Source organism: Anopheles merus, chromosome 3R, assembly GCF_017562075.2.
Source record: "Anopheles merus strain MAF chromosome 3R, AmerM5.1, whole genome shotgun sequence".
Taxonomy (NCBI): domain Eukaryota; kingdom Metazoa; phylum Arthropoda; class Insecta; order Diptera; family Culicidae; genus Anopheles; species Anopheles merus.
Window position 1 is genome coordinate 16,861,578 of NC_054084.1, and position 24,792 is coordinate 16,886,369.

The following is a 24,792-nucleotide window of genomic DNA, read 5'->3' on the forward strand; positions in this document are numbered from 1 at the left end:
TGAGTGTGTGTGCGGTGGTGTGCCTTTCGCATGGACCTGGATGTGTGATGTGGTTTTTTTTCGTGGTACGACAGACGAGAGGGTGCTACTGCTTTGTGAAAACCGATGTGGCGTTTTTTTTCTTCTTTCCATTAGTCTTCCGTAATCTTTTTTTGTTGCTCTTCTTCTCGTGCCCCCGCTGCGGGATGTTGGATAATGTTGGCCGTGAGTGAGAACGTTCGCAGGGAGTGCCACACCGTGTGCCAGTGTCGTGCGTGAAGAAGAGAAAGAAAACTCAGGGAAAATAATCAGGGCGAAAAAGGAGGAAGGTGATGGTGCGAGTGGACTGTAAAAACGAGTGTGTGTGTGTGTGTGTGTGTGTGTGTGTGTGTGTGTGTGTGTGTGTGTGTGTGTGTGTGTGTGAGGGTGTGGGGGAAAAGGAGGTGCCACACCACACTCTGTCCATCAGCTTAGGCGAGCCTCATTCGTTTTGAGTGGAAAGAAAATTAAACGCGAATCGCACTCTCACGCTTTCCTAACCTCCCAAGGACTTGCTTTTTTGGTACGAATTGGGCGGAAGTGCTACCCAGTGCTGGACTCAATCGATCAAAAATCGCAGCAGATTATAGCAAACAGCCAACGCACACACTTGGACTTTGATCATCGGCGCTGCCACGGAACGAATAGAACAGTGGCAGTGAAGAGGAGGGGCGAAGAAGAGCAAGACGAAGAATGGAGTTGAGTTGTGCAGAATGCAACCCGAACGAAAAGATCTACTCTAGAAGGTGCACCAACCCCGCCGTGTACGTGTGGTTAAGGGCAACCGAGTCACAGCCACGCACACACACAAACACACACGCACACCCACTGGGATAGAGCTCTATTCTCTACATTCAATCTCCCCGCATCTCGAGCCAGAGGAAGCGAATTAACACACGCCTTTGTGTGTGTGTGTGTGTGTGTGTGTATTTTTTCCCTTTCTTTTTGCCCTCGATTGTGTTTCGCTCGATTTCACGGCTGTGTGTCGTCGCATCTGTGGCGCTTCTTCCGCGACGTGCGTGTGACACGGTCGAGAGCGGTTTGGTGTGTGGGTGTACTACTGTACCAGCAGCAGCAGCAGCAGCAGCAGCAGCCCCGAGAGGAACCGTGATTTGTGTGTGGTGGTGTGTGAGTGAATTTGGTGCTGTTTTTTTTTACTTGTTTCCCAAAAATCCGTCTGGAACACGGGGGTCAAGGCTGTGCGGGGAAAAAGGTGAACTTGCGAAAAATACAGTCCAAGTGAATAACACACTGTCAAATAGCAAATAGTAACACACACAGGCACACATGCACATACATGCACACAGCGTAGAGTAAAAAGCGGCAATTTGCGGAATGTTTTTCTTCTTTCTACAATCGCTTCGCTCGCACTCATAAAAAGATTGACAAACGACCAATGAAGATGATCAGTGTGTGTGTGTGTGCATGTATGTATGTGTGGGGTGGATGAATTGGCCATTGCCTGCTGTTTCACTCCGCTTGCTGCGTTAAAGTAATGAATGGAGCTCGCGCATGGAAGATTTACTTTTACCCCCCAATTGTGTGTGTGTGTGTGTGCGAAAGAGAGAGAGAGAGTGAGCGTGGAATCATCGTACCTCCTGCTCTCTAGTACACACACACACGCACCACTGTAACACTAGCAAAACTCTTTATTGAGTTAATTTCTAAATGTTTTTTCTTTCTTTCGGTGAAACGTCACAATCGCACTTCATGCGTGACGCAGACGTGTGAGAGCGTACCAGCGGACTGTGGCATTGTGTAATCAAGCGCACACATACACGGGCACACGGACACACGACGCACACATGCACATGCAGGCGAAATCAGTTTTCACTGGTGTGTCTCCTCCTCAACTGTGCCCCAGCCGTCGCTCGCTGCTTTCGTCCAGTAGCAGCAGCGCGCTGATGGTGTGTATGGTGCCGCCTGTAAAACCCACTCGCGTATGACAGTAGCGTGAACTTTGCCAAATAGCCCTGTCACCCACAGAGGAAGAAGAAGAAACCGCCCCCTTGCTGGAGGAAAAACTGTGGTGACTGTGTTATCACAACGCAACGCAACGCATTCCTGCTGCTCGCTCCAACCCATTGAAGAAGTCTCGGTCTCTTGGGAAGGAACTTGGCTAGCGCGAGAAAAGAAAGTTGTCACCGTCGCTGTGATCCGAAAACCGGATTTAAATTGTAGTCCATAAAGTCCAGCGAAGAGACACCAGCTCCTCCCCGCGATGGGGTTGAAATTCTATACCACACCATCCACTGCCAACGTGTGTGTGTGTGTGTGTTTTGTCGCCACAAATTCGAACGATAGAGATTGGATTCGAACCGCTCACATCACACACTCGCGCTCCTCGCGGGTTGCATTGTTGCGCCGCTAGAAGCAGTATTAGAGAGAGTTGGGAACTGTGTGTTGCTTGGACGTTTCCGCACAGTTTACTACGGATAGTGCTGCTGTCGAATCAATATGCTAACACCACTCGACAGCTTCTGCCTGTGACATGGAATCTCTTTTTCCTCTGCCTTCACTTCGACGAGAAGAGGAGGTCAATTTGTTGTAATCGAATTCCGCGTGTTCCTTTCGCTCCGTTTTTTTCCAATTGGTTTCCAGTAGAGGAAAAAAAACACGGTTTTAAGATTGTCGTTGTGAAAGGAAAATCGTACCGCTGGTTGACTCAAGGTTGCGTGTAGTGATTGAGCGGGGACCACTTTTTTTGTTCGTTGGCAGTGCGAATTCGTATTTTTTCGCCTATTTTTCCACCCGTGCGCGTAGTGCGGGTTGCGTGGCAAGTGCGTGATTTTTTGGTCGAAAGAAGAGCGTATGTTACGTCGACTTACCTATGTATGTGTGTGTGTGTGATTGTAGTGGTCAGGTCAGGTGGGCGAATATTGTAGAACGCAAAGAGAGAAAGAGAAAAAAAGACAGAAAGAGAGATGTCATAAGAAACACTCGAAACCCGCTGAACCATGGCAACGGGTGTTAATTGCAGGTGGAAGGCCTATATACGCATTTTATATCAGTTTTCCATTAATTTATACGAACCTGAAAAACTCCCATCCAGTGATAAATTGCTTTCGATTCTAATTGTGTGTGTGTTTTTGTTTAGCTATCTTTGCAGGGCGTGAATTGTAAGAGCTTCGTCGTCGTCGTGTGCTGAGTGGCGGTGTCGAGTGCGGTGTGCTCTCTCACGCGCGGGGAGGAAACAATCGGAGGAACGTTTGTGCACAGTGTATTTTTCACGGCAGTAGGTGAATTTTCGCCCACAGGTGTCGGGCGGTGTGTGTTTGTGTATGTCCTGAAGGTGCACGTGGGGTTTATCAGTGGGCACACACACACAAAAAAAGGCGAAAAAGGCTCGGTTTTTTCCACTCGCTGTAACGACACACAACCCATCCGAGTGAGCGGATCCGCCACTCACCCGAGCGAGAGCGAGTGAGAAGTGAAAGAACGCAGTTGTTCTCTCTTGTTGGTGCCGGTGCGTGCGTGCGTGCGTGCGTGTCAGTTCTGTGTGTGTGTCTATGTGTGTTCTAGGGTGTACGTGGTGTGCGCAATAGTGAGCGAGTGTGTTCGATCGTGCACTTGTGCGTGATTACGATACACATTGAATGCTTTTGCTGGAGCAAACAAAGAGTGTGCGTCGTGTGTGTTCGTACGCGGTTAAAAGCCGGTTTAAAGTGCTTTTTTTTAATGTGTTAATTGTGGTGATAATTTGTGTGTTCGTTCTTTTTTTTATTCCAAAAAAAGTTTCAAAAGGTAAAGCAAACCTCATCTCAATAACAACAACAAAATACTTATTACAACGACACATAAAAGGTGCTGCAAAATTGTGTAAAAGTGCACAGTGAGTTGAAGCGATTTCGCGAAACACGCGCTTCCCGTGCGTGTGACACAGCGCTTCTCCCATCTCACCCACAAACCACCCACCGTCGTCGTCGTCGTCGTATAGGTTCTTCTTTTCTTTGTTTCTCCGGCGAATGGTGGACATGTCATGAGAATTAATCGTATCGAAGATAGAATGGATGACAACAGTTCGCTCGGTCACCAGAACGGTGGCGGAAGTGCAGTTGGCCAGCTGGGCGGTATCGGCGGTGGTGCGGGCGGTGGCCAGGGCGGCGGAACCGGCGGGCTCGGTGACATGTCGGGCGGTGGAGGGGCCGGCAGCGGCCTAGTCGGCAAGGGTGGCGCGGGCGGCGGCGGAGGCATGGTCGGGGCCGGCCAGTGCGACGATCAGAACAACAAAACGCCGACCCAGTACTCGATCCCGGGCATACTGCACTTCATCCAGCACGAGTGGGCCCGGTTCGAGCTGGAACGTTCGCAGTGGGACGTGGATCGTGCGGAGCTACAGGTAAGGAGGGATTTTTTCAGGGAGGAAATTAAAGGTTAGATTTTGGTGGGGGAGTGGTGTTCGAACATTCAAACTAGCCTCATATGTGGGTTCTAGAACCGAACCAAAGCTGAACTGTCCTGCATCGCTGATAACTCATCATCATCATCAGTTATTCACCGATTATTCACCTCGTGCAAGATGTTAATCCTCATCAATCTGATATTTCATTTCCATCATGATAATTTTTAATTTCTTCAGTATTATTTTCAACACTACTCAAACTATATTGAGTTTGACAGTTCTTTGTTATGTGTTGAAATACATGTGTTGAATAACACATTTAATTTTGGTTCAAAATACGCCATTTGACAGCTGTTGAAAAACATCTTGGAGGCGGTGCATAATTTGAAAGTGACTTGGAAAACCTGTAACAATGTTTACATTTGAAAGTGACTTGAAAGAACCCTGTTAGAATTGATACTTTCATCTATACTAACACTGAAATAGCATTTCAACCTACTGGTACGTTCACAAGCAGATGTCAATATCTACTTGAGGAATTTAGTGTTTTTTTTTCTACAAAATACATGATCTATTTAGTATCTACAAGACGACCGTAGTAACTATTTGTATAGATACTGCTATGAAGATTTTGTTGGAATAGAGTGATACTCCAGAATTTCTGAAGTCCTTCAACTTTCCATGTCTGCTGTTATTCTGGTTAAGAGCTAATTCGCTGGCTAATTTTAGAAATGCACTATAAATAATCTTTTTAGAAGACATATATTTCTGACAAGTTTCCTAGCTCTTCGAAGAATTTCAAGCAGAAATTCTATGTTTAGATAGTAATAGTACATGATAGGTGAATTCTATGAATGAAATAATGGATGAATTTGGTAGTCCATAAGCTTCAAATATTGTCCTTAAAGCTTTAAGTGTGCGATAATAATGGATATGAGGTTCAGAAGATCACATTTCTTAACCTTGAATTTGCTTTGACTTATGGCATCACATTTATTTTTAGCTTCGATATGAGCTTCCGATGAAATTTCAGGATAGATTGGATTGAGATTGGGTGGACAATTGAAGTGAAAAAATTAAATTTTCAAAATCAGAATTATCCGGAATGAATGTCTGGGGTTTTGTTTGAATGTTTTGTAAATCAGACGTTCTACGACAACTTCTGATTTCATGAAACTGACTATTGACATTAGCGCAATGTTTTGGAGCTATAGATCCATGTGGGTATTCTTCGAACCTACTAACCATGTGAAATCAATCTTCTCTGGGTAAGAATGTACCGGAAAGTGTTCAAAAATATGCTTGAACTACGTCACAAAGTTGAATAGTGAAAGGTGGACATAATTAAATGTTCAGATATTTATTAAATGTTAGCACTAGAAGAAATATATGCCATTGTATTTCAAACCTTTTGTATATCTTCTGATATAAAACCTTCGACTGATAAAAGCTCCTACCAAAACTGGTCTATGCAATGGCGGTGAATGTGTGCGCGCGCACCTTAACGACGAGATGCTATGCTCCTCGACTCGATCGAGAACCGGCTCTTCGCCCATTCGCGCAACGAACGGTGTTTGGTCTTCGAGACATAGGAACCGCTACGGCTACACATGCACGCACCGTACGCAAATGGAGCGAAACCAGAGAAAGCCAGACGGAGGCCGCCATCGAAACCAAACCACCGACAGTATCGACCTGGGCGGCAGCATCGGCAGCAGTGTGGGATGATGCACAAGATATGGGGGGAACTGCCCGCGAACCTCCACTAGACTGGGAATTTTGTATGCTGCTGCAAGTAAAACATTTGGCCGTTTTGCCCCCTTTCACACCTGCTCAAGTGTGGACGGATTGCGCACTGTGAGAGAGGGAATTATATTGTGTGTGCGCTTTGTGCAATCCTTGAAATGCATCTCTGTTTTTTTTTTTTTTTTATTTAAAATACGAAAACCCAAGCTCGAAAGGGCAGAATTAATTCTTTCTTTCGCCGGAGGGAGTTGAAATTAAAGTTTCCATAACGGAAGTATGAACCCCCAACTTCCTCGGATAGAAGCAATACTAGGTATCGTGTTTTGTCCGTTGCGGCTAGATGTAGAACCCGCGTCGCGGCAAGAACCGGATGCGTGCCAGCGTTAAGGCAAACTTCCGCTTGCGCTGCGTGGTAGAATATTGCGCGTTGCCGGTGGCGTTTTTGCGCGCGTTCTTGTTTGTGAGCAGCACCACACGCGTGGCATGAAGTGTGTTGCAGTTGAACAGGAAAAGTTTCTATCAAACCGGTGCTGATGATGATGATGATGGTGCAATGTTGAATGTGATTTAATATTAATCGCTTGCTTGCATTGCACTCTGAACGGCTGGGATGACTTTGCGTCTAGATTTTACAACTTCAAGCTGTCAGAAGAATTCAATTCTGGGACCAAAACTGATCTGAACTTTTAAAAGAAGGTTTAAGGTAAAGAAATGAACGATTGAAGCTGTGCTTTAAAAGAGCTCATTATGAATTCCACAAAAGAAGCAAATTGGTTAGTAGAATCAAAAAACAAATATTCCACCCCATACCAAAGCACGTATGTTGCAGGCATTAAAACTTATCATACATCTATAAAGCGTAATGTCTATTCATATGTTTACAATGCAATTACCATCTAAAGCTTTAAAAACACACGAAAAAATGGGTTGAATTTTAAACATTTTTCGTTCTGGCCACTAATTTTTTACACTGCTATTTTTGCAATCATTTGCTCCAGTGTTGTTGTGTGTCTGTTGATCAACAGTTTAGAGCGGTAACACACCTGCCTAATGCCCACACGCCGCTACCACCCACCCAGCACCACCACCGTATGCTGTGTGCAGTGATTGTGAAGGTTCGGTTATGATTGGGAGGCATTTATTTATTCACTCAGCGCCCACCACTACCCCGAAACGGGCAGTGTGGGACCGTTTGGTAGGCTATCACCATAAACAGTGGAAAAAGCGGCTGTGGCAGCATTAAGTGTGCATTTTAGATTTCTTTCTCGTCGGCAGTGTGCCTGTGGGCTTAACGGAGTGAACCAAATGGGTGAAGAAAATAAAAGGAACACAACTCAACAACTCCTGAACCATGACGCACACGACAGTGGGTTTTATCTGATTCTTCGGGGTCCCATTCCGTGCTGGGGACGAATATACCTCGGTTGCATAAATCAGGCCCAAGTCTAGTCATGACGAGATGTTGATACCTTTAGTCCTATGGAGCGATAATCCCACGGCACGAACGAAGAAGCGCGCCTGTCGTGTCTGATTGCCAATTTTAATTAGCACGCGCCGGCGGGACACGGGGCTTGTTTCCCCCCTGTGTGTTACATATGCCACGAGCAGCAGCAGCAGCAGCTCTCCCGAAGCGACGGTCGGCGCCCTTGTAACTCTCACCTCAAAAAAAGGTGATCTAAACCAGTGTTTAACTGATGCAAATTACCACCACTCAAAAGCAATCAGCTGAAGAGGATTTGGCTTTTGGCGGACGGCCGCTGCTCCAGTCTTTGGTAATCGAATTGTGAAGGATCGATCGGCGAACAGAGTAGGAGGGAAGGGGAGGCATGTTTGATGTGTAGGAATGGCTTTCCGTTCCGTTTGAATGGGTGCGAAATGCTGGTGTGGTGCTTATTTGTTTGCACTAACGAGCACACCTGACGACGAACCTCGGGGTGTCTCGGGTTACATCGTAGTGCTCTCCTCCTTCATCCTGTGCCCCTCTTGGAGTTCGAGCCCTCCAGAGCTTCGAGAAACGTTGTTTGGTGTGGTTTAGATTACGCGAAGGTGGTGTGCTCCAGCGCACCGGTTGTGCGGGGTGTACTATACCTAACAGCAAAACTAACATGCCCGATCGATAATCTTCGATAAGCTCTCACCCACCACGGCGCTCCCCCTTTCTTCGTTTCGTGTTATCCACACACACACGCACACACATGCACGGTTCGCTTCAGTTTGTTCTTTTGGCTTTTGCACAGCACTGCGTAATGCAACAAGCCGCCGCCATGTTACAGGTGTGGCCTCTTGGGGAGTCGCGTAAGCGCGCACCACTCTTGGAAATCTCGCAAGGTCATTCAAGGCTGCAGTAGATGTTGTTGCTGGTGCTACTGATACGCGGCCACACGCCACCGCCGCTTGTAAAGGGTTTTATTTTTAATTCTATTTGTTTGGATCAGTACTGCTGGGCTAGTGTGGCTGCAAGAGCCCCTTTTTGCTTACTCACCCGCTTGTACGGGGGAGGGCAGGGCACGTTATCTGTAAGCTTATCAGCACGATTACCCGGTGACAACGACAATGACGGTCGTCACAGTCACGTAATGATGATCATACCGCATACCGCGCTCGGCCATTGTGTTTGTGCGTGTGTGTGCCATGTCTGTCCGATTGGCATAACGCTCTGTCCATCGTGAACGCAGCGCACGTCTGGAGCAAATGGCGCAGTTAGCTGTGGGGACATAGTTTGCGATATCGCCCATAAACACGGTCGATTTACTGGTCATCAAGAAAGGGGTAATGTGTGCAGTATCCTGTCATTTAAAAGGAATAATACATAACAGAAAAAATGGAACAAATATGTAAGATCATTGGATTGGTAATAATGTGTGACAATTTGAATGAATAATCTCAGAAGTAATGTTTTGCAACTGCAAATGCAGTCTTTAAACATAAAAAAGTACGTTTTTGTTTCTGTGCGTTAATCTGTCTAATTTTCAAGGTTAAACTTAACTACAAAAAGAAAAGTTGTGCCTTACAAGTATCTCAGAAGATCTTGAGAAGAGAGGGTCTACAAGCTAAAAGTGCTAATTGTGAAATCTTTACCATGCAAGCATTAGGTCTAATATTTTCTGGATGTTGGCTTAAATGTCAGCAATTATGATACCATCGAACAGCTGATAAGATTCTTCCAATTGGCCACAGACGTTTAGTTCGCAGATCTTTCAGTCAGAATGTCCCAACTGCTGATGGATAAAGGCATCTTTATTTTGGGATATTTTTACCTTAGTTGTAATGTTGTAAGAATTCGAAGATCATTGATGCCTTGATAAACCAGCTAAGCCATAAGCCATAAATTCGTTCGAAATTATCTCCACCGGGGAGAATAAGAACATTAGTTCTTCTTCTATTTGGCGTAACGTCCTACGTGGCCATGCCGTCCTATACAGGCTGTCGAGACTTAATTCAATACCACACAGCTGGACAGCCAAGTCAATCCTTGCTACGGAGAGATGGTCCATTCTAACCTTGAACCCATAACGGGCATGTTATTGAGTCGTGCGAGTTGACATCTTTACCACAGGACCGCCCCTAAAAACATTAGTATATCTTTTAAATAAACCTCCAACATGTTCTACTTCTCAGGGAAATAGTACATCGATAATATCCATTATTCTGAATTTGTTTTGTAATGAGTAAAAGTTTGATTAAACATTACATCAATAGTGTGGTCATGTGCAGGTTGTTTGAAAGTTATCTAGGACATTGTTTCGTGACAGCATTGTATCCCAACAATTGGGACCTTAACGCTAGTACCGCTTAAAACCAATGTTTCGTGAATATCTGTCCTATGATGATTGTATTTTTAAGAACTTGTTTACTTAAGTTTAGAGCAAATAGCAAAGAGCGAAAGTTAGGCGGATGAATTATTGAAGTTACTGATGCGATGCTTATTTTATTCTAGGACTAATTAATGTTTATTGTTTATACAAAGATTAATACATGCCAAGTATGGTTAAGACGCAGACCTCGACTATGTATGATCACAACACCACTTTGTTTGATGAAAGTTGTTGGCAGAATTTTCTCTTATTTGGCATGTAGACAACGTGATAAAACATGTCTCCCCAGGAAAACCAAGCTTTTAGTTTGAAATAGAAATAACAAGGTACTTCCATCAGATGCTCTATCAATTCTTGCTAAACAACATCTTAGCACTTGTGAGAAACATCGACCTTGACCTGCAGAAGCTACCTCCCGGGTTCGAGAAATAGTTTCCTGCCAAGGCACCATAGTGACTTCGCATTCTCATCGCTATCACAATGCATTATTAAAGAATCTCCCCCTACGTATACAGTGCCGCCCAATGTCCTTTCAGCAGGAGATCTACTTACCCCCGATACACACGCTATTGATGAAATCCAATTAAAACGAAACTCTTTTCCGCAAAGAAGATGGTCAGGCAAGATCTGAATCTTTGGCGCGGCTCTGCTCTGCTGCTGGTGCCTCCCGCAAGTGGTGCGATCCCGTACCTCCTTCTTCGTTACAGTTGATACCAAAGAAGCTCCAGCTCTTAAGCACCAACTTCCCTACTCGCGGTCCTCTGTTCCCAGCCTGATACAAATCAAGTTACGGTACACGCCACGCCCCGGGGAAGGGTCGTCGCTAGTTGCATCAGACCACTTGCCCCGAATGCAGGCAGTATGTTCGGAACTCACCGTTCACTGTAGTGTCCTCGGCAGTGTCCTGGTCCTATCTACATCGACCATTTCTCGGTCCCTTGGGTCGTGTTGGAGCTGCTCTTGGGCGCACATGGGGGAGGGAATGGTGAGTGAGCAAGGTAGTAAAACACACACAATATGCAATTTTCTTAGCGTTAGTCTTGGTGTGTGTGAGTGTGTGTGGTATACTGGAGCAATGGTCCCTTCGCTAGACATGGACGTTGCTAAAACTCCTTAAAATAACTCATCTACTCGCTCACTCTTTCACGCTCATTCTCTCTCTACCTTTTTTAGTCGGTGGCTCATTCCGGTCATGAAGGTGACTGTTTTGAGTGAAAATCTCATTAGCGTGGTTGTGTGCTAATAACCCCAACGGTGAGTCACCTCATGCCCCCAGCAGCTCTAGCGTCCTTCTTAGCCCCGCTGGCCTCGCGAAATGGATTGTTGTGCTGTTGTACTATTTTTTGCTAGTTTGCTCTTCCTGATCACCTAAGAAGGAAACCTTGTTCCCTCTCTCTCTTTCTCTCACTCTGTGATGCAATCGGCTGAACTGAAGCGGAAACAAAAGTGGTCTTCTTTTTTAATGCGAAAAGAACTAACAGATGGAGAAAGGGGTGGTGATGTTTTAGTCGGGATTAAATGACCCGCACAAGCCTTTTCTATGCTTGCGCCGGTTGGAGGGAAAAACGTGGTGTGTAGTACAAGGATTTGAAACGTGAGCAATTCTTTGTCGTGTTGATTTCTCCATTCCCCTATTTCTTCTATGAGGCTTATGGTTTATGCGCTGCCACCACCAGCAATGCTACCAACCAGCTGGCAATGATTAAGGTTCGGAAGAGTCCTGGGTATAGCGCTTCTTCCTGGTCCTTGTTCCAGTTTCTGTTTGTTATAAAAAAAAACATAAATCCATCTCAGAATAGTTGCATTTCCGGACACGTCCACTCCCTTAAGCCCGGAAGTAACAATGACAACGATTGAACCATTTTTTAACGTCCTTCTTCTACTATTTTACGACCCACGGGGATGGAACACAGATTAAAGTGGAGTAAGACGTACGTAATACAAATGAGGTGTTACACCATAAAATCAACGATTTTTTTTTAGTTTCGTTTGATTGTAAAAAACAAAATCTTTTGATGGCAAAATAACACCCCCGCGAAAGCGCTTCGTTTTTGGGCCGCAGCTCAATGCTGTGTAGTAGTAGTACCAATCGATATGCTCGATAGCGCACGACACAAACACACGACGCCATCGGATGGGGGATTGACTGTGGATTTTCTTGCACAAGAATCGCCGCGGAAACTATTTTTCCTACGCTCTTAACAATAACAGCCAACAGCCACCAAACCCAGCAGAATAAAAACTGTCGCTTATAATAGTGTGTCAACGGAATAATCGAGTAGTAGTCCCTCTAGCGCGAGCAGGTTTGCAAAGCTCAGTGGGAAACAGAGGAAAGGGAGAGGCTCTGCTCCGTGTGAGCAGGGGAAAAGAACAGAAGACCATGGCACATTTTACGTCGATGGAGACACCCCCTTTCGCAAAGAAGAGGAGAAGGTGGTGTTGGTGGAATCGATCGCATGTAAATGTAATATTTTCACGACTCATCGACCCGCGCCTGGTATAAACGGGTGTGTGTGTATAGTATGGCAGTTAGAGTGATGTTCGATGGCGCGTTTTTGTTCGTGTTTGTGGCAACGATGGTAGAATGGTGAAAGATTAGTTTGGTAGTGTTATAAGCCAGTTGGAACGCAGTGTTTTAAATAATAAAAAGCTTTATTTTTATCTTAACTGTATTGATTTGCATATTCTTTAATTAATACCTCATTTTTTAAACACATTTTAATGAAAGAAATTATGTCTTGTTTATTGATGATGTACATATAATTCCCCCGATATACGCTAATAATGTGGTCCGGAGGAAATCGCGCATGTAGAATGTTAGCGTATGTCCAATTTTGAGATTTACAGTAAAATTATAACTAATTTTTGTTTAACTTTGCTTGAAGTGGAGGATTTTAGCCTCTACTTTAGTTATTTGATTCCAACTGATTATTACGTACCTTTTAAAATGGTTTTTGAAATTCAACCAAAAGGGAATCTTTTTTGCATTTGACAATTGATGTCTCAAACAGTACAAGTTTGCTCAAATAACTATGGCGTGTATAACCCTGTTATTCCACATGATGTTTTCATGGCATTTTGGATAACCAAAATTTTGTAAATAGGAGCTATACTTGGCTTATCAATTCAATTTTATATAATGTCAAATAAAAAAATACTTTTTAGAGGCAGTTGCATAATTCTGAGCATCTGTTTTCATGAGCTAAGTGGTTTTGTAACCCATCCACCTGTACCTCTTCCATTTCTGTTACGTTATTACATTACGATTCGATCAAACACGATCAGTTTTCAATTTTGAACCGTCTGTACGATAATGTACATTAAGTACAAAATTGAATATACACTGAAACTTTTTAGGTGTAAAAATTGATATTATTTTCCTTGAGCGATATTCCAGCAGTTAAATTTCAATGCATACGACCAATATACAATAATTTTCTCCTTGTAACCTTGTATCAACTTGAGTCATTTGCCTTTGAAGTATTAGTAAAACAGCATGTTTAATGTTGCTAGATGATCTAACTACATAAGGAATATTGCGATCGCAGATTGCCACTGCCACACGCAGTACATCAACGAGCGCATTATTTCAAACGCATTTTTCCAGATGATTCCAGACTCACCAACAGCTGTTAAATCGTTTTTGAAGATCTCTGAAGTAGGGCGTCATTTTTCAAACATTACTCAGGAAGGCAGAATAGACGAGCGCGCGAAATACACAATCCTTCATACAGCTGATGTCACTTTTTTGTGCGATTTAAACACAAACGTTAAATAAACATCATCAGACAATCGCTACGGGATGATGCGCTTGTGGTGTTTCTCCATAATTATTGTGTCCGGATCCTTTGTTCTTCGCTACACCAAATGTCTGCGGTGCAAGTAAACGATGGCGAAGATGTTTATACACACACACACACTTCTCCTTTTCTCCGGTGGTGCGTGTGCTGTAAAGCTTTTAGTTATAACCATTTTGCTGCAAACCGAACTCCTTCGTGTCTCTTGCCACTCACATCCTTTTCATTACACCTGACTGAAATGCTCATACGAAGAGACACACACACTCACCCTTTAATATTAGGATGCGTGTATGACCCAAAGTTGCCACCGAAGGGGTAGAGCGTGGAGTTTTTAAGGTTCGTTTCGCTCGCTTTACTCCTAATAACCTACGACTGTTTGTGTGAGCGCGTCCCACGACTCCGCGTGCCCCCCCCCCCCCCTCTGCCCCACTTCAAAGTGGCCATATCTCAGGGCACGTAAATACCTGGAGTTTTGTGTATATGGCAAGTGAAACGAACCAGGTGTGGTCTCCAATGTTTACAAGACAGCAGCTTCTTGGTGATGTTTGTACTACATTAACAAGATTCATCTTTTGTGCACCTATCTACCTACCTACCTACCTACCTGCCGGCAGGAGATGATGGTGCTCCTTCCGAGCGATGGGAAAATTGTTGGAAAATCTTACCTTCCCCGCCAGTCTGTGCCTTCGTTCGGCGGTGGTGCTTCAAGTTATTGTGATGGCTTTGTAGTGTGAAGTTGGTGGATTGTAAATCACTGTAAAGCTATACAAATGTAGTATTTCAAGTAAACATTCAAATTTATTAATTTGTGTTTTGAAAATTCAAGATTTTTCTTTGACAAAAGGAGCTTGGTTACAAATAAACCGCTTGACGAAATTAATTGTGTATGATGTTATCTAGTTATAACTTTAAGTTCTTTTTGCAAAAATTTGTCTATTTTTTCGTGTAATTGATTTGTTTACATTTCAGTTGTAGTTGACAGATGCTGCAAAACAACTGCCAACTGTCATCCTGTGTGTTTATATGAACTGGTTGCCAACCCAAGTGACATTTGCTCGAGAAATTGTTTTACCATATCTGCTCGATTAGTACTCGATACGCCTGAAATTGTGGATTTGTGTGTGATCAAGTGTGTTGAAAGCGTCAAGATTTGGTGTGATCGTAAATTAGACGTTGCTCTATCGATGGACGACGCCGTCCAGCTCATTTTTCATTCAAAGCTATGGTTTTTTGATGAAAAACAAAAGCTAAATTTTTGTGACGTTATTCTATAAAAATGGGTATTATTTAAGTATAAAATGGGTACATGACCAACTATAACGATAGGAAACATCATTTCCGAGCGAATCTAGAAGAAAGTAACCAAAAAGCCGCCCTACATTTGATTTTAAAAGACTTTTTCTAAATTCCCTTAAACTGGTGCAGTTTAAGGGAAGTTTAAGGCTCCAGTTTAAGGGAATTTGCTCGAATTCCCGATTATTCGTGCTATAAAATGTCAGTTGGGAAAGCATTTGTTGAAAATCATCTTGATGATCATATTGAACTTCATTTTTAGCACGAAAATAACACGTTTTTTTGTTGATAATTTTTTTCCAGTTTAAAGAACTGATCCATCTCATTAAATAAACCTCTTTTTCTAGCTTAAAATAAGTCAAAATAATTTAAAAAAATATATATCAACTTTTAAGCCTGTGCAGAAATTCTTGAAGGCAATTACATCAAAACGGCTTCCCCTATCCCCTCACAACTAATTGGTGCACAAATTTTCCACTATTCGTTACATCATGTGAGTAGATTAATTAAAACAGCAACGGGTGCGAGGAGCCGGCGCCGAGGACAGACCGTCCCAGCTAGTAAAACGCGGGAGCAAAAATAGCACCGGAGATGAAGTGTCTCTGTAGTGTGTCTCGGCATCTAAACATCATAAATTTAGAACGTTGAACTGCTGCTGCTACTAGCGGGGAGGTGCATCCGTACGGTCACACTTAAAAAGAAAAGCGTCCCGCCAGTGTGTGTACGATCGTATTTCATTTTCGCTTTCCCCTTTTCTCTCTACATGGGCCGCAAGGGGGGGATGGTGTGTCTTTCCAACTGGGGCCTACCATCATCCATTCAACACACCTGCACGGGGACGTGAAGACTCTATTTGCGAACCAGCGAGATGCTATCCCGTCCTTTTAAATGGATAATTCTGGGCAAAAGCTACACTTGTTGTTTGAGTTTAGGTTTCAGTTTAGGAGAAAAACGTTTCGCAAGAATGAGAGTGATAGGAGAAGGATAGAGAGAGAGAGATAGATGACATGTAACGCGCAGATCAATCATTCGCAGAATGTTATCCGACATTGTTGAGCCACACCATCGGTCGGCGTCGGTACCTATCCTTCTGGTGTATCCTTTCAGCTGTTGCCGCATACACCCGACAGTTGCTTCTCGTGAGGATGATTTTCGCAATCCGTGGCGTACCTTGAGGGGATAAAGGAAATATTCGTAAACCCTTTTCGTAATGTTCGGTATGTGCGTTTACTTGCTACCGTCTTGTGTGCACGGTCTGCTGCTCCCTTTTGGTTGGTGCTTGGGTTCTGAGAAAAGATCAAAATAATTCACCAAATTCTTGCATTTGCACAATCATTTTGTTTTTCGGCCTCATCGTTGTGAACTTCAAATTCAATGTTCGCAATTCTATTGTTCCCTTTTAACATGATTTCAAGCGATAAGATAAACATTTTAGCAATAACGAGCGAACATTTAGCAGAATCAATGTTGGTAGGTATCATCAATAACGTACAAAAGCGTTATGTTCGTGACTTTGTATAAATTAAATTCTGAAAAGGTGACGTGCACGCCTCTCTCTGTGGCGGTGACCTTTAACATTCGATTCTGATAATAAATGTTTAATATCGTTAACTTTGTCGTCCTGAGCGCGGGGTATCATTGGGGGATGGTGATACCTGAAGGGGGTTGCCCTTTTTGATAACTGGAAAAAACGCTGTATCCAGACAAGAATATCGGGGTGGTTTGATAGCACAACGCGAATGGTAATGAAATGTTTACTTATGACGAGAAAAGAGAAGAAAAGAGGCACAAAGAGACACACAGAAATGGTTTAATATTTATTTAACCGTATAGAAAAAAAGCTTTTGATAGCAGGGCAATGTTGGTTTTAAAATTTTAAGCTTCATATGTCCGATTTCTGGTAAGGACTAAGTCAACAGGGTTCTTCCCTGCAAAATGTTGCTTTAAAATTGTCCGTTAGGAAGTCAAGTTATTTATTTTAATGTAATCAAACGTATATATTTTATTACTTTTAGTAAAATAAAATAAAATTAAATTGTTATAAAAAAATTAAATTATTGCTGTTTTTTGTAATCCAGTTATTGATGGGCTCGTGCGCTCTTTCTGACCATTCAATGTACTTTATTATTTGTTATTCCCGCCAGTTTAGTGGCGCGCCCAATCAATTTAATTAATAAACCGGCTTTACACAGGATGAAGCTAATCCGATTTATCTATTAAAGCTTCTTTGACCCAATAAAACAATAGCGAAACGCAGCAATAAGCCCCCAGGGCATCAAAACGGGCATGTAAATTGCTCTGATGCCATGCTAGTTTCCTCCATTTACAGATAGTTGTTGAGCAAATTGAGCATTAAAATTTGAGTTGCATGTGACATAATGTGCCGCTTCAATATGTTTTTCAACACACAACTGTATTTATTTATCAACATTCATCAACATCAACTCGATAATGAGTGGCTCGAGCCGGATTTAATTTTAAACTATGTGTACCAACTCATGCCCAGTTAGTAGACAGAGGTTATTAAATCATTTCCACCTTTCGGGGCGCAGTGATGTTTGTTATGCTTCCGGCAGCGCTCTTTACACCTTCGCAAATTCCTACTCATACACTGTTTTTGAAAAAAGTGTGTAGTAAGCCGAAGGCACGGCAGCGAAAGAGAGGGTGAGAGAGCAGTAAAATTATTTATTTTTATATTTAGTCTTCCGGGAGAACTCAACCCGCCCCAAATGCTGCTGTGCTTACTTCTTCGACGGGAAAGAAAGAAGATGGTCGTTGCATACAAAACCATCATCATCGCGTGCACAAGCGGGCGCGCGCACACACTCACACACCACTCTCTTCAGACGTTCTCTCGATCACTGTGTCCTGTGTCTAAAATTATAAAACCCACACTCAATATCCAATCCACCGTGTTGTGTCCCTTTCTCTTCTGACACACAGCACACAAACCTGCACTGCAACACAATTTTCAGCTCCAAGCTGTAGGAATAGGGAATCTTTCTCTTCGAGGGGGACAGCACACGTTCTAGATGCGGAAATGAGCGTTTTATCTTCTTGTTCTGTGTCTTATTTTCAACCTCGGCACACACATGTGTATGTGTTTGTGTAGGTGGTTGATGAGTTACATCCTTTTCGTCACTCTGGTCGTATTTTTGCATCCATTTGTTTGGTGCATTGCAATGTGCAACCACCAACCAACCAACCAACCAACCAACCTTCCCCCCAAAAGGAAACGAGAGGAGCGCACGGGAAGGTGTTATTACGAGGGTGCAGAAACACGCTCCCCATCACAAGTTCAGCATCTTTTTTCAATATCATGGTCATGACCCAGCACACCACCGGGCAACAACGGACCGGCGATGACACGGCCCGAGCAGAGCGAAAGAGAGACAGAAAGTGAGGTTTGAAATTTGTAACTGAATCTGTATCCACGCCTTATACCCCATGGATAATGTCATCGGTTTTTTGGACGACTTGGTGAAGTGTGTGATGGACAGAAAACTAGACAGTCATCGCCACGTTTGAATGATGGGGTGCGCGAGGGCCTTCGAGGAGGGGCCCCTAACATCATAAATTAAATGATGGACTGCACGGTGTTGACGGGACGCGGATTCAACGATGGTTGCTGCCGTGCTTACCGTGGGAGATACGATACGATAAGAGAAAATTAGCTATTTGGAGGTTGGTGGTGGTGGTAACGGTGTCTGCTGGTGCGCGCTCTAAAACGTTCGCTTTTGATGGCAGGAAAGTATGCAAATTTGTAAGAAGGGAAGTTGCGAATTTTGCACGCCTGGACGCGCTTTGATAACGAGTTTTAGTGGACTGATTTAATATTTATGGCACGTGTAGTCAATTATGGAGGTTTGTAAAAGATCGTCGCGACGGGAAATTGATTCTTGTTGCTCGTTTTTTTAGTGTCGCTAAAGTAAATAAGCTTTGGGTTTACTTTAAGGGTCAGCCACATCATTTTTTTTTCAGTTAAACCTGAGGGAAATAATTATATGTGCTGATAACGAAACCGTTATGCAAAAGAAAATTACACACGTAATGTGATCTACCAAACAATTTGGCTCGATTTACTTGGCTTGTAAATTCAATCGTTGGGTGCTTTTTTTTCTTCCTCCTAATGCTCATTGTTCCCTCAATCTATCAATCAATCGGCGAAAGAGAAATCGTAATATTCATATCGGTGTCGGCGGCAACCAATAGAGACAATCAAAGACCGAACACCGGCAGTGGTAGCGCTCATCGCATAGATCGAATCTTGGCTTCGCTTCACCGTTCGAGCACATCTACACCCGATTATTAGCTAACCTCGGCGAGCTGCAATCAACTGCCATACTTGCCCCCCAATCATTAGATATCGATCTCTGCAATGACAATGAATTTCTCGGTTTGCGGGGTTGTTTGGAAGTTTTACTTTCGAGCGCCCGGAGTCGAAAAGTTCGATGAACGCGCAATGATACACGTTGCGCACTTGCTCTTTCTTGCGTACTACTCACCGGACTCGCCTTTCTCCCTCTTTGGGGAGGGATTTATGAAAGAGCGACAGATGAAGAAGGGGAATGATCGACCGGAAAGGGAACATACAGAAAGACAAGAAAAGATTAGCACAAACGCAAATGCGTGTGTCCCGCCGTCGTCCTCGGGTCGCTTATCCGGAGGTGGTGGGTGATACATCATCTCCCTTATTTTTACGGGGCGTATAGCAGAGCGCAACATCGATCATCACATTTCTGTGGGGTGGTATTTCGAAGCCGCCTTTCCTGTCGCCGAGAAAGTATCGACGGGAAATAAGCATAACACTTTTATGACTGGCGGCGCTGGCAGGGTTGGTTATTAGAATTTCGCTGGAATTGTAGGAGAGTTTGCTGAACTTGATACTTCCCTGTTTTCGTCGATCCATTTTCATACCACGGAAATAGAATAAGAAGGCGAGAGGATGAGAAGAGGAATGGTTGAAGAGTGCGCAATTTTATGCATCAAAAACTGAAGAGACACATTATGATTTTGTTGACACATTTTGCATCCCCAGTTGACAGTTTACGAAGATTTGGGCCACGATTTTCTTCTGATGAGTAGATTCATAAGCAAAGGAATAGTGTATAGCTGGTGGATTTTTGTTCACTAGTTAATATCTCCCGGTTATAGAAACACCTCTTGACACCTTGGAAACTGATTCCAACGCTAAAAAGGCCCTGGATTTGATCACGAACCCATGTCGAGCTTGAAACAGATCCTGAATCAATATCGTTCCTGGAACCAATCCGTAATGCCATACCGGTCCTGAAATTGAATTTAAAGCATGAGTGTAACTGATTCCTAACCGCTCCTGGAACTCGAAGTTTCCTTTTTATTCCTTCCGGACTCTTCTATTTTGCCTACTCAGGCACTTACTAAGAAGATCTTGTCAGTTTGGCTCCTCATAGTGTAATGGGTAGTGTGCGAATGCGAAATTGAGATGACTTAACATTCCAAAGGAACGGGCGAAGAATCAACAAAACAGTTTGAATTCCACCATCTTTGACCGTCTTTTGTCTGGGGTTTTATTTGCGAACGAAACAATCTAAAAGCAGTCAATGTGCAGAAAGAAGCCAAGTGAGTGACCCAAACTTGATGGAATCGGTTTCATCATGGTGCGCTTAAGTCTTTTGTGGACATAGGCAAGGGGCTATCTATAATATAGATCGGTGTGTACCTCAAATAGATATTCAAAGTCCTTGGGGCCCGTATTGGGGGCTATATCATAACGAGAATTAAACCCATCAAGGTCATGCTGTTTTGTCGTACGGTTAAACGATTGCATCACAGGACCACGGAACCTAACCCTCTTCCACCCAACGAATCGAATCAGTTCGTGCTGTAAAGAATCTTCTCATTCGTACAAGACACACGCTCACTTTACTCCACAGCTCAAGAGCACAAACACAAATCTCCACGAAACTGTCAGCTCCAGTTCCGGTCCCATTTTACTGACACTTTTGCCCTGGCACAACAATGCCGGCGTACTACTGGCACAGGTTTTGATTGCGGGTGGGGGAGGTGGCATGTGGCGCCGAAACAAAAGACAAAATCAAACGCAACACAACAGCGCGCGCTCTTGGGAGGAAGGAAGCGCAAAACTACTACAAACCAGCTGTTGTTGTTGTTACGCTGGTGGGAGAGAGAGTGGCCGGTATCGCCAACGCATCCATTGCCAGCGAAAGTGTATGTTCCAATGGTAGATAGAGCAGAGAGGGGAGGGGGGGGGGGTAGTGGATAGGAGGACCACTTTCGCCTACCAACCCCATCTTCCGCGTGGTACTGACGGAAAATCCACTCCCCATCCCCAAACCACTTTCCAGTGGCGGATCGCGGTCAGCATCGTTGCGTCGTGTTTGGGATGGGCCAAACCGTCCGAACCGCCTACCCCAGCGAGGTTTGTTTGTTGTGTTGTGTTGTGCTGTTGGCATTACGGTATTGTTTTCCGGGCAACTACTACTACTACTACTACTCTGCTGCGAGCTTTTGTTGTTGTTCATGTCGGAGTTGCTGTTGTGTTGTTGTGTGTACATCGTGTTTGGTCTATTTTCCTTGGGGCTGTGAGTGACGACGCACGACGTGCTGTGAAGGAAGGATCCACAACGCTTGGAATATACTGTCTTCTGTACTTGCGTGCATCCGTGCTGTTACGTGTCCTTCTGTTATACGCGTGTGTGTGTGTGTGTGTGTGTATCCAACGAAGCGGAAATGAAACGTTTGTTGTAAGACGTGGTGGAACCTGCTCTGTAGCCCGCTGTGTCGCACACGTAACATGGACGTAGCTGGTTGAATCAACAGTCGCGAAGAGATCTATAGCACATTATACAGCAAATGAACACACAAAAGTGTAGCCAACCTTTAAGTGCTCACTCTGTGATGGCAGAGACACTTTAACCACCTTTGGAAGAAAATGGATTTTTTCTCTATCGAAACAGCTTGTGTGCCTTCTGCACCTAAACGTCCTCAGCGAGCGCATTTACCCCGCCCCAACACCCTTTATGCCCCTGCTCGGTGTATAATGGAACTGAAATTTAATTATCGTAATAAATAGATATACTGCCCATATTCTCGATTATGATGTCATGGTGTGTGTGTGAGTGTGTATTTCGCAAAAAAAGGAAGCAAAAAATCCCAACCACAAATGGGATTTAGTAGCAGGGCGGACACACACACACACACACACACTCATATCATCCATTTGCGGCCGTGGTGAGACAAAAATAGACACCAAAGTGGCCAAGGGACGGCGGCCGAGGGAACACACACACGGGTGGGTCGGTGGTCCACCCCTGGAGTAGAGCTTCATTCGGTCCGGACCGTTTATATGGCAGTGGACAGAAGCGCAAACCGACCAAGTGGCAAAAGGAAAATAGTTTCATGACATGACCGTATGCCCGATGGGTGGGGAGACACGTTTGCTGTGTTTACTCCTTTGGGTCTTTTTGTGTCCGTTTTTTATAGCTTTGTGTGGTGCGAAATCGAAAGAGGGAAATTGTTGTTATAAAAATAAAATGAATAATATGTCAGAGTACGCTAACACTGCTGTTCAGAACATCTATTTTATTGATTAAAGGTAAAATGTTTAGCATTAAATTAGTAGAAGAATGCTTCGCCTTTAATTATGAACGGTTACGGGCCATCTCTTGATAAGGCTTCTTCCCAGCATTGACATGACATGATATGCTTTTTGTAGATCGTTTTGTAAAACATATCATCTTTCCCACGCATTGGAACCATTTGCTCTTCTTCTCACGCCATATGAAAAATTTCAAAGTTCGCCTCTCTTTCTCTTGGGGCATCACAATTAGCTGTTTTTGAGCTGGAGCTGGAAGAAATGGCAAAACAATAAGACAGCAAAAGACATCAATCCCTTTTGAATGTGTGTGTGTGTGTGAGCCCCCGGAGATATACAAAACACGACGACGATGGAGCTTGTCAGAAGGAAACGGGGTTGTTTTGCCTCACGTTAGAAGGCTTAAAGGTCGTTCAACCTGTGCGTGCGCCTGCCTTAATAATATTAGGGCAGGGCGTACAAGATTGCACGCGTGTATATGTATCCACACATTATCAGTTTTTTCTCTGCACAACGCTGATTACTTTCACTGGGTGGGTGGGTGGGTTGGCGAGAAAAGCTTTTCTTCCACACCAAAATAGCGTAACGGGCGTGAGAGCCTTTTTGAGCTCACTACAAGCAACGCTTTGTGCATTATTCTCACTGTGTCTGGTGGACTCTTTACTTTTATTGGGGAATGCTTAACATATATAAGAACAAGTACCTAATAGTTCTTTTTTCTTCTTTTCTTTATCATCTTCCTCTCTTTAGGCAAAGATTGCTGTACTGGTGGGCGAACGCAAGGGTCAGGAATCCCTCAAATCCGACCTGATCCGGCGCATTAAGATGCTGGAGTACGCACTGAAGCAGGAGCGCGCCAAGTTTCATCGACTAAAGTACGGCGTCGACCCACCGATGAACGATATCAAACCGCCAACCGATGAGCCGGGCATTGGAACAGAAGTAGCTCCCGGTACGTTGTGTAAACGAACGCCCCCTATCACCCATTTTGAGACGCGTAATTAATAATCCTTTTCTTTTATTATGTTGTAGATCCGGAGGTACCGTACAGTTCCGTGTCGAACATTACCTGGCGGCAGGGCCGGCTGCTGCTGCGCCAGTATTTGCAGGAGATTGGCTACACCGACACAATCCTGGACATACGCTCGAACCGGGTGCGGTCGCTGCTGGGGCTGAACAACAACAGCGAGCAGGAGGAGAACGTCAATCCGAACGTGAACGGCGGTACGGAATCGAACAAGCGTGCCAGCGAGTCGCAAGGTAAGGGTGGTGCTATGCATGCTTGGTGGTGCTACGCCTGTGACGCGCCACGTTTACGCAATAGGAATGATGAACGCGGAAACTAATCGGCCTTCCCCGCTTTTTTTTGTTTGTAGGACGCCGAACTCCGGCCAAAAAACCATCCTCCGTCACGGAAGCGATGATACTCGACTCGGAGGCGGCGGTCATCGCGAACTTCGAGTTTCTGGCCCGGGAGGATGTCGAGATGTCGGACGACGACGACGTGTCGGACGAGATCGATGTGGTTGGGGACAGCGAGGACACGGACATGAAAACGACCAAACGGAAAGCCAAAGGAAGCACTTTGAATGACGGTGAGTAGTGTGAGAAGCTGAATATCGTATTTTTTCTAGTTAAGTTTCTCTGGAAGACGTCGTCGGCGTTCCCTCTGTGCCTTACGAAACTCGCAGGGCACAATCGTGCGCTGTGGATATTATTATCCCTTTTCTTTTTTTAAATTTTTGGCTCCCCGTTCCCTAGAGTGTCTAGTGATAGTTGTACTAAATTTTATTCTCTTTAATCTTTTTCCCCATGGGACAACCTCTTCTGGTGGTAATGTGACCGTACGAACGATCGATATTTACGTTCGTTTTGGCGCACCTCTCTACTGCTTTGGCATTTGAACGCTTTTGACGCTTTACCTACCGATGCGAATCTCAGATATGGATGCGGAGGCGGATGAAGTAATCAATGAGTTAAATCCATTAACAGAAGGTGAGGATGTTATTATGGCGCAGGACAAAGGTAGCATTAGCGAGGTGGACGTCGCCGGAGATGATCTTTATGGCGGTGAGTGAAGAATCCGTTTCTTGCTGCGCTGAGGAAAAATGCTTTAAATTACAGTCAACCCTCTCTACATGTGGTGCGGACGTTATTTTGTTTCGGTTTTTTTTTTTGTAT

General features: G+C 44.2%; 1 protein-coding gene across 10 annotated transcripts in view; it reads left to right on the forward strand.

Annotated features, from left to right (window-relative positions):
* Positions 1-24,792, forward strand: part of LOC121595250 (striatin-3) — a 29,430-nt gene that overhangs the window by 340 nt on the left and 4,298 nt on the right. The window contains exons 2-7 of one of the 10 annotated variants that reach the window (XM_041919080.1): positions 3,116-3,257; positions 3,754-4,357; positions 23,362-23,563; positions 23,644-23,871; positions 23,988-24,206; positions 24,553-24,681. In XM_041919080.1, the coding sequence (XP_041775014.1) occupies positions 3,998-4,357; positions 23,362-23,563; positions 23,644-23,871; positions 23,988-24,206; positions 24,553-24,681 (1,138 nt within the window). In that variant the 5' untranslated portion in view covers positions 3,116-3,257; positions 3,754-3,997. Of the gene's footprint in view, positions 1-147; positions 205-1,152; positions 1,232-1,904; positions 1,926-2,391; positions 2,555-3,115; positions 4,358-23,361; positions 23,564-23,643; positions 23,872-23,987; positions 24,207-24,552; positions 24,682-24,792 lie in introns of those variants that run through there. The other 9 variants (XM_041919079.1, XM_041919081.1, XM_041919076.1 and 6 more) reach the window with 9 other exon arrangements.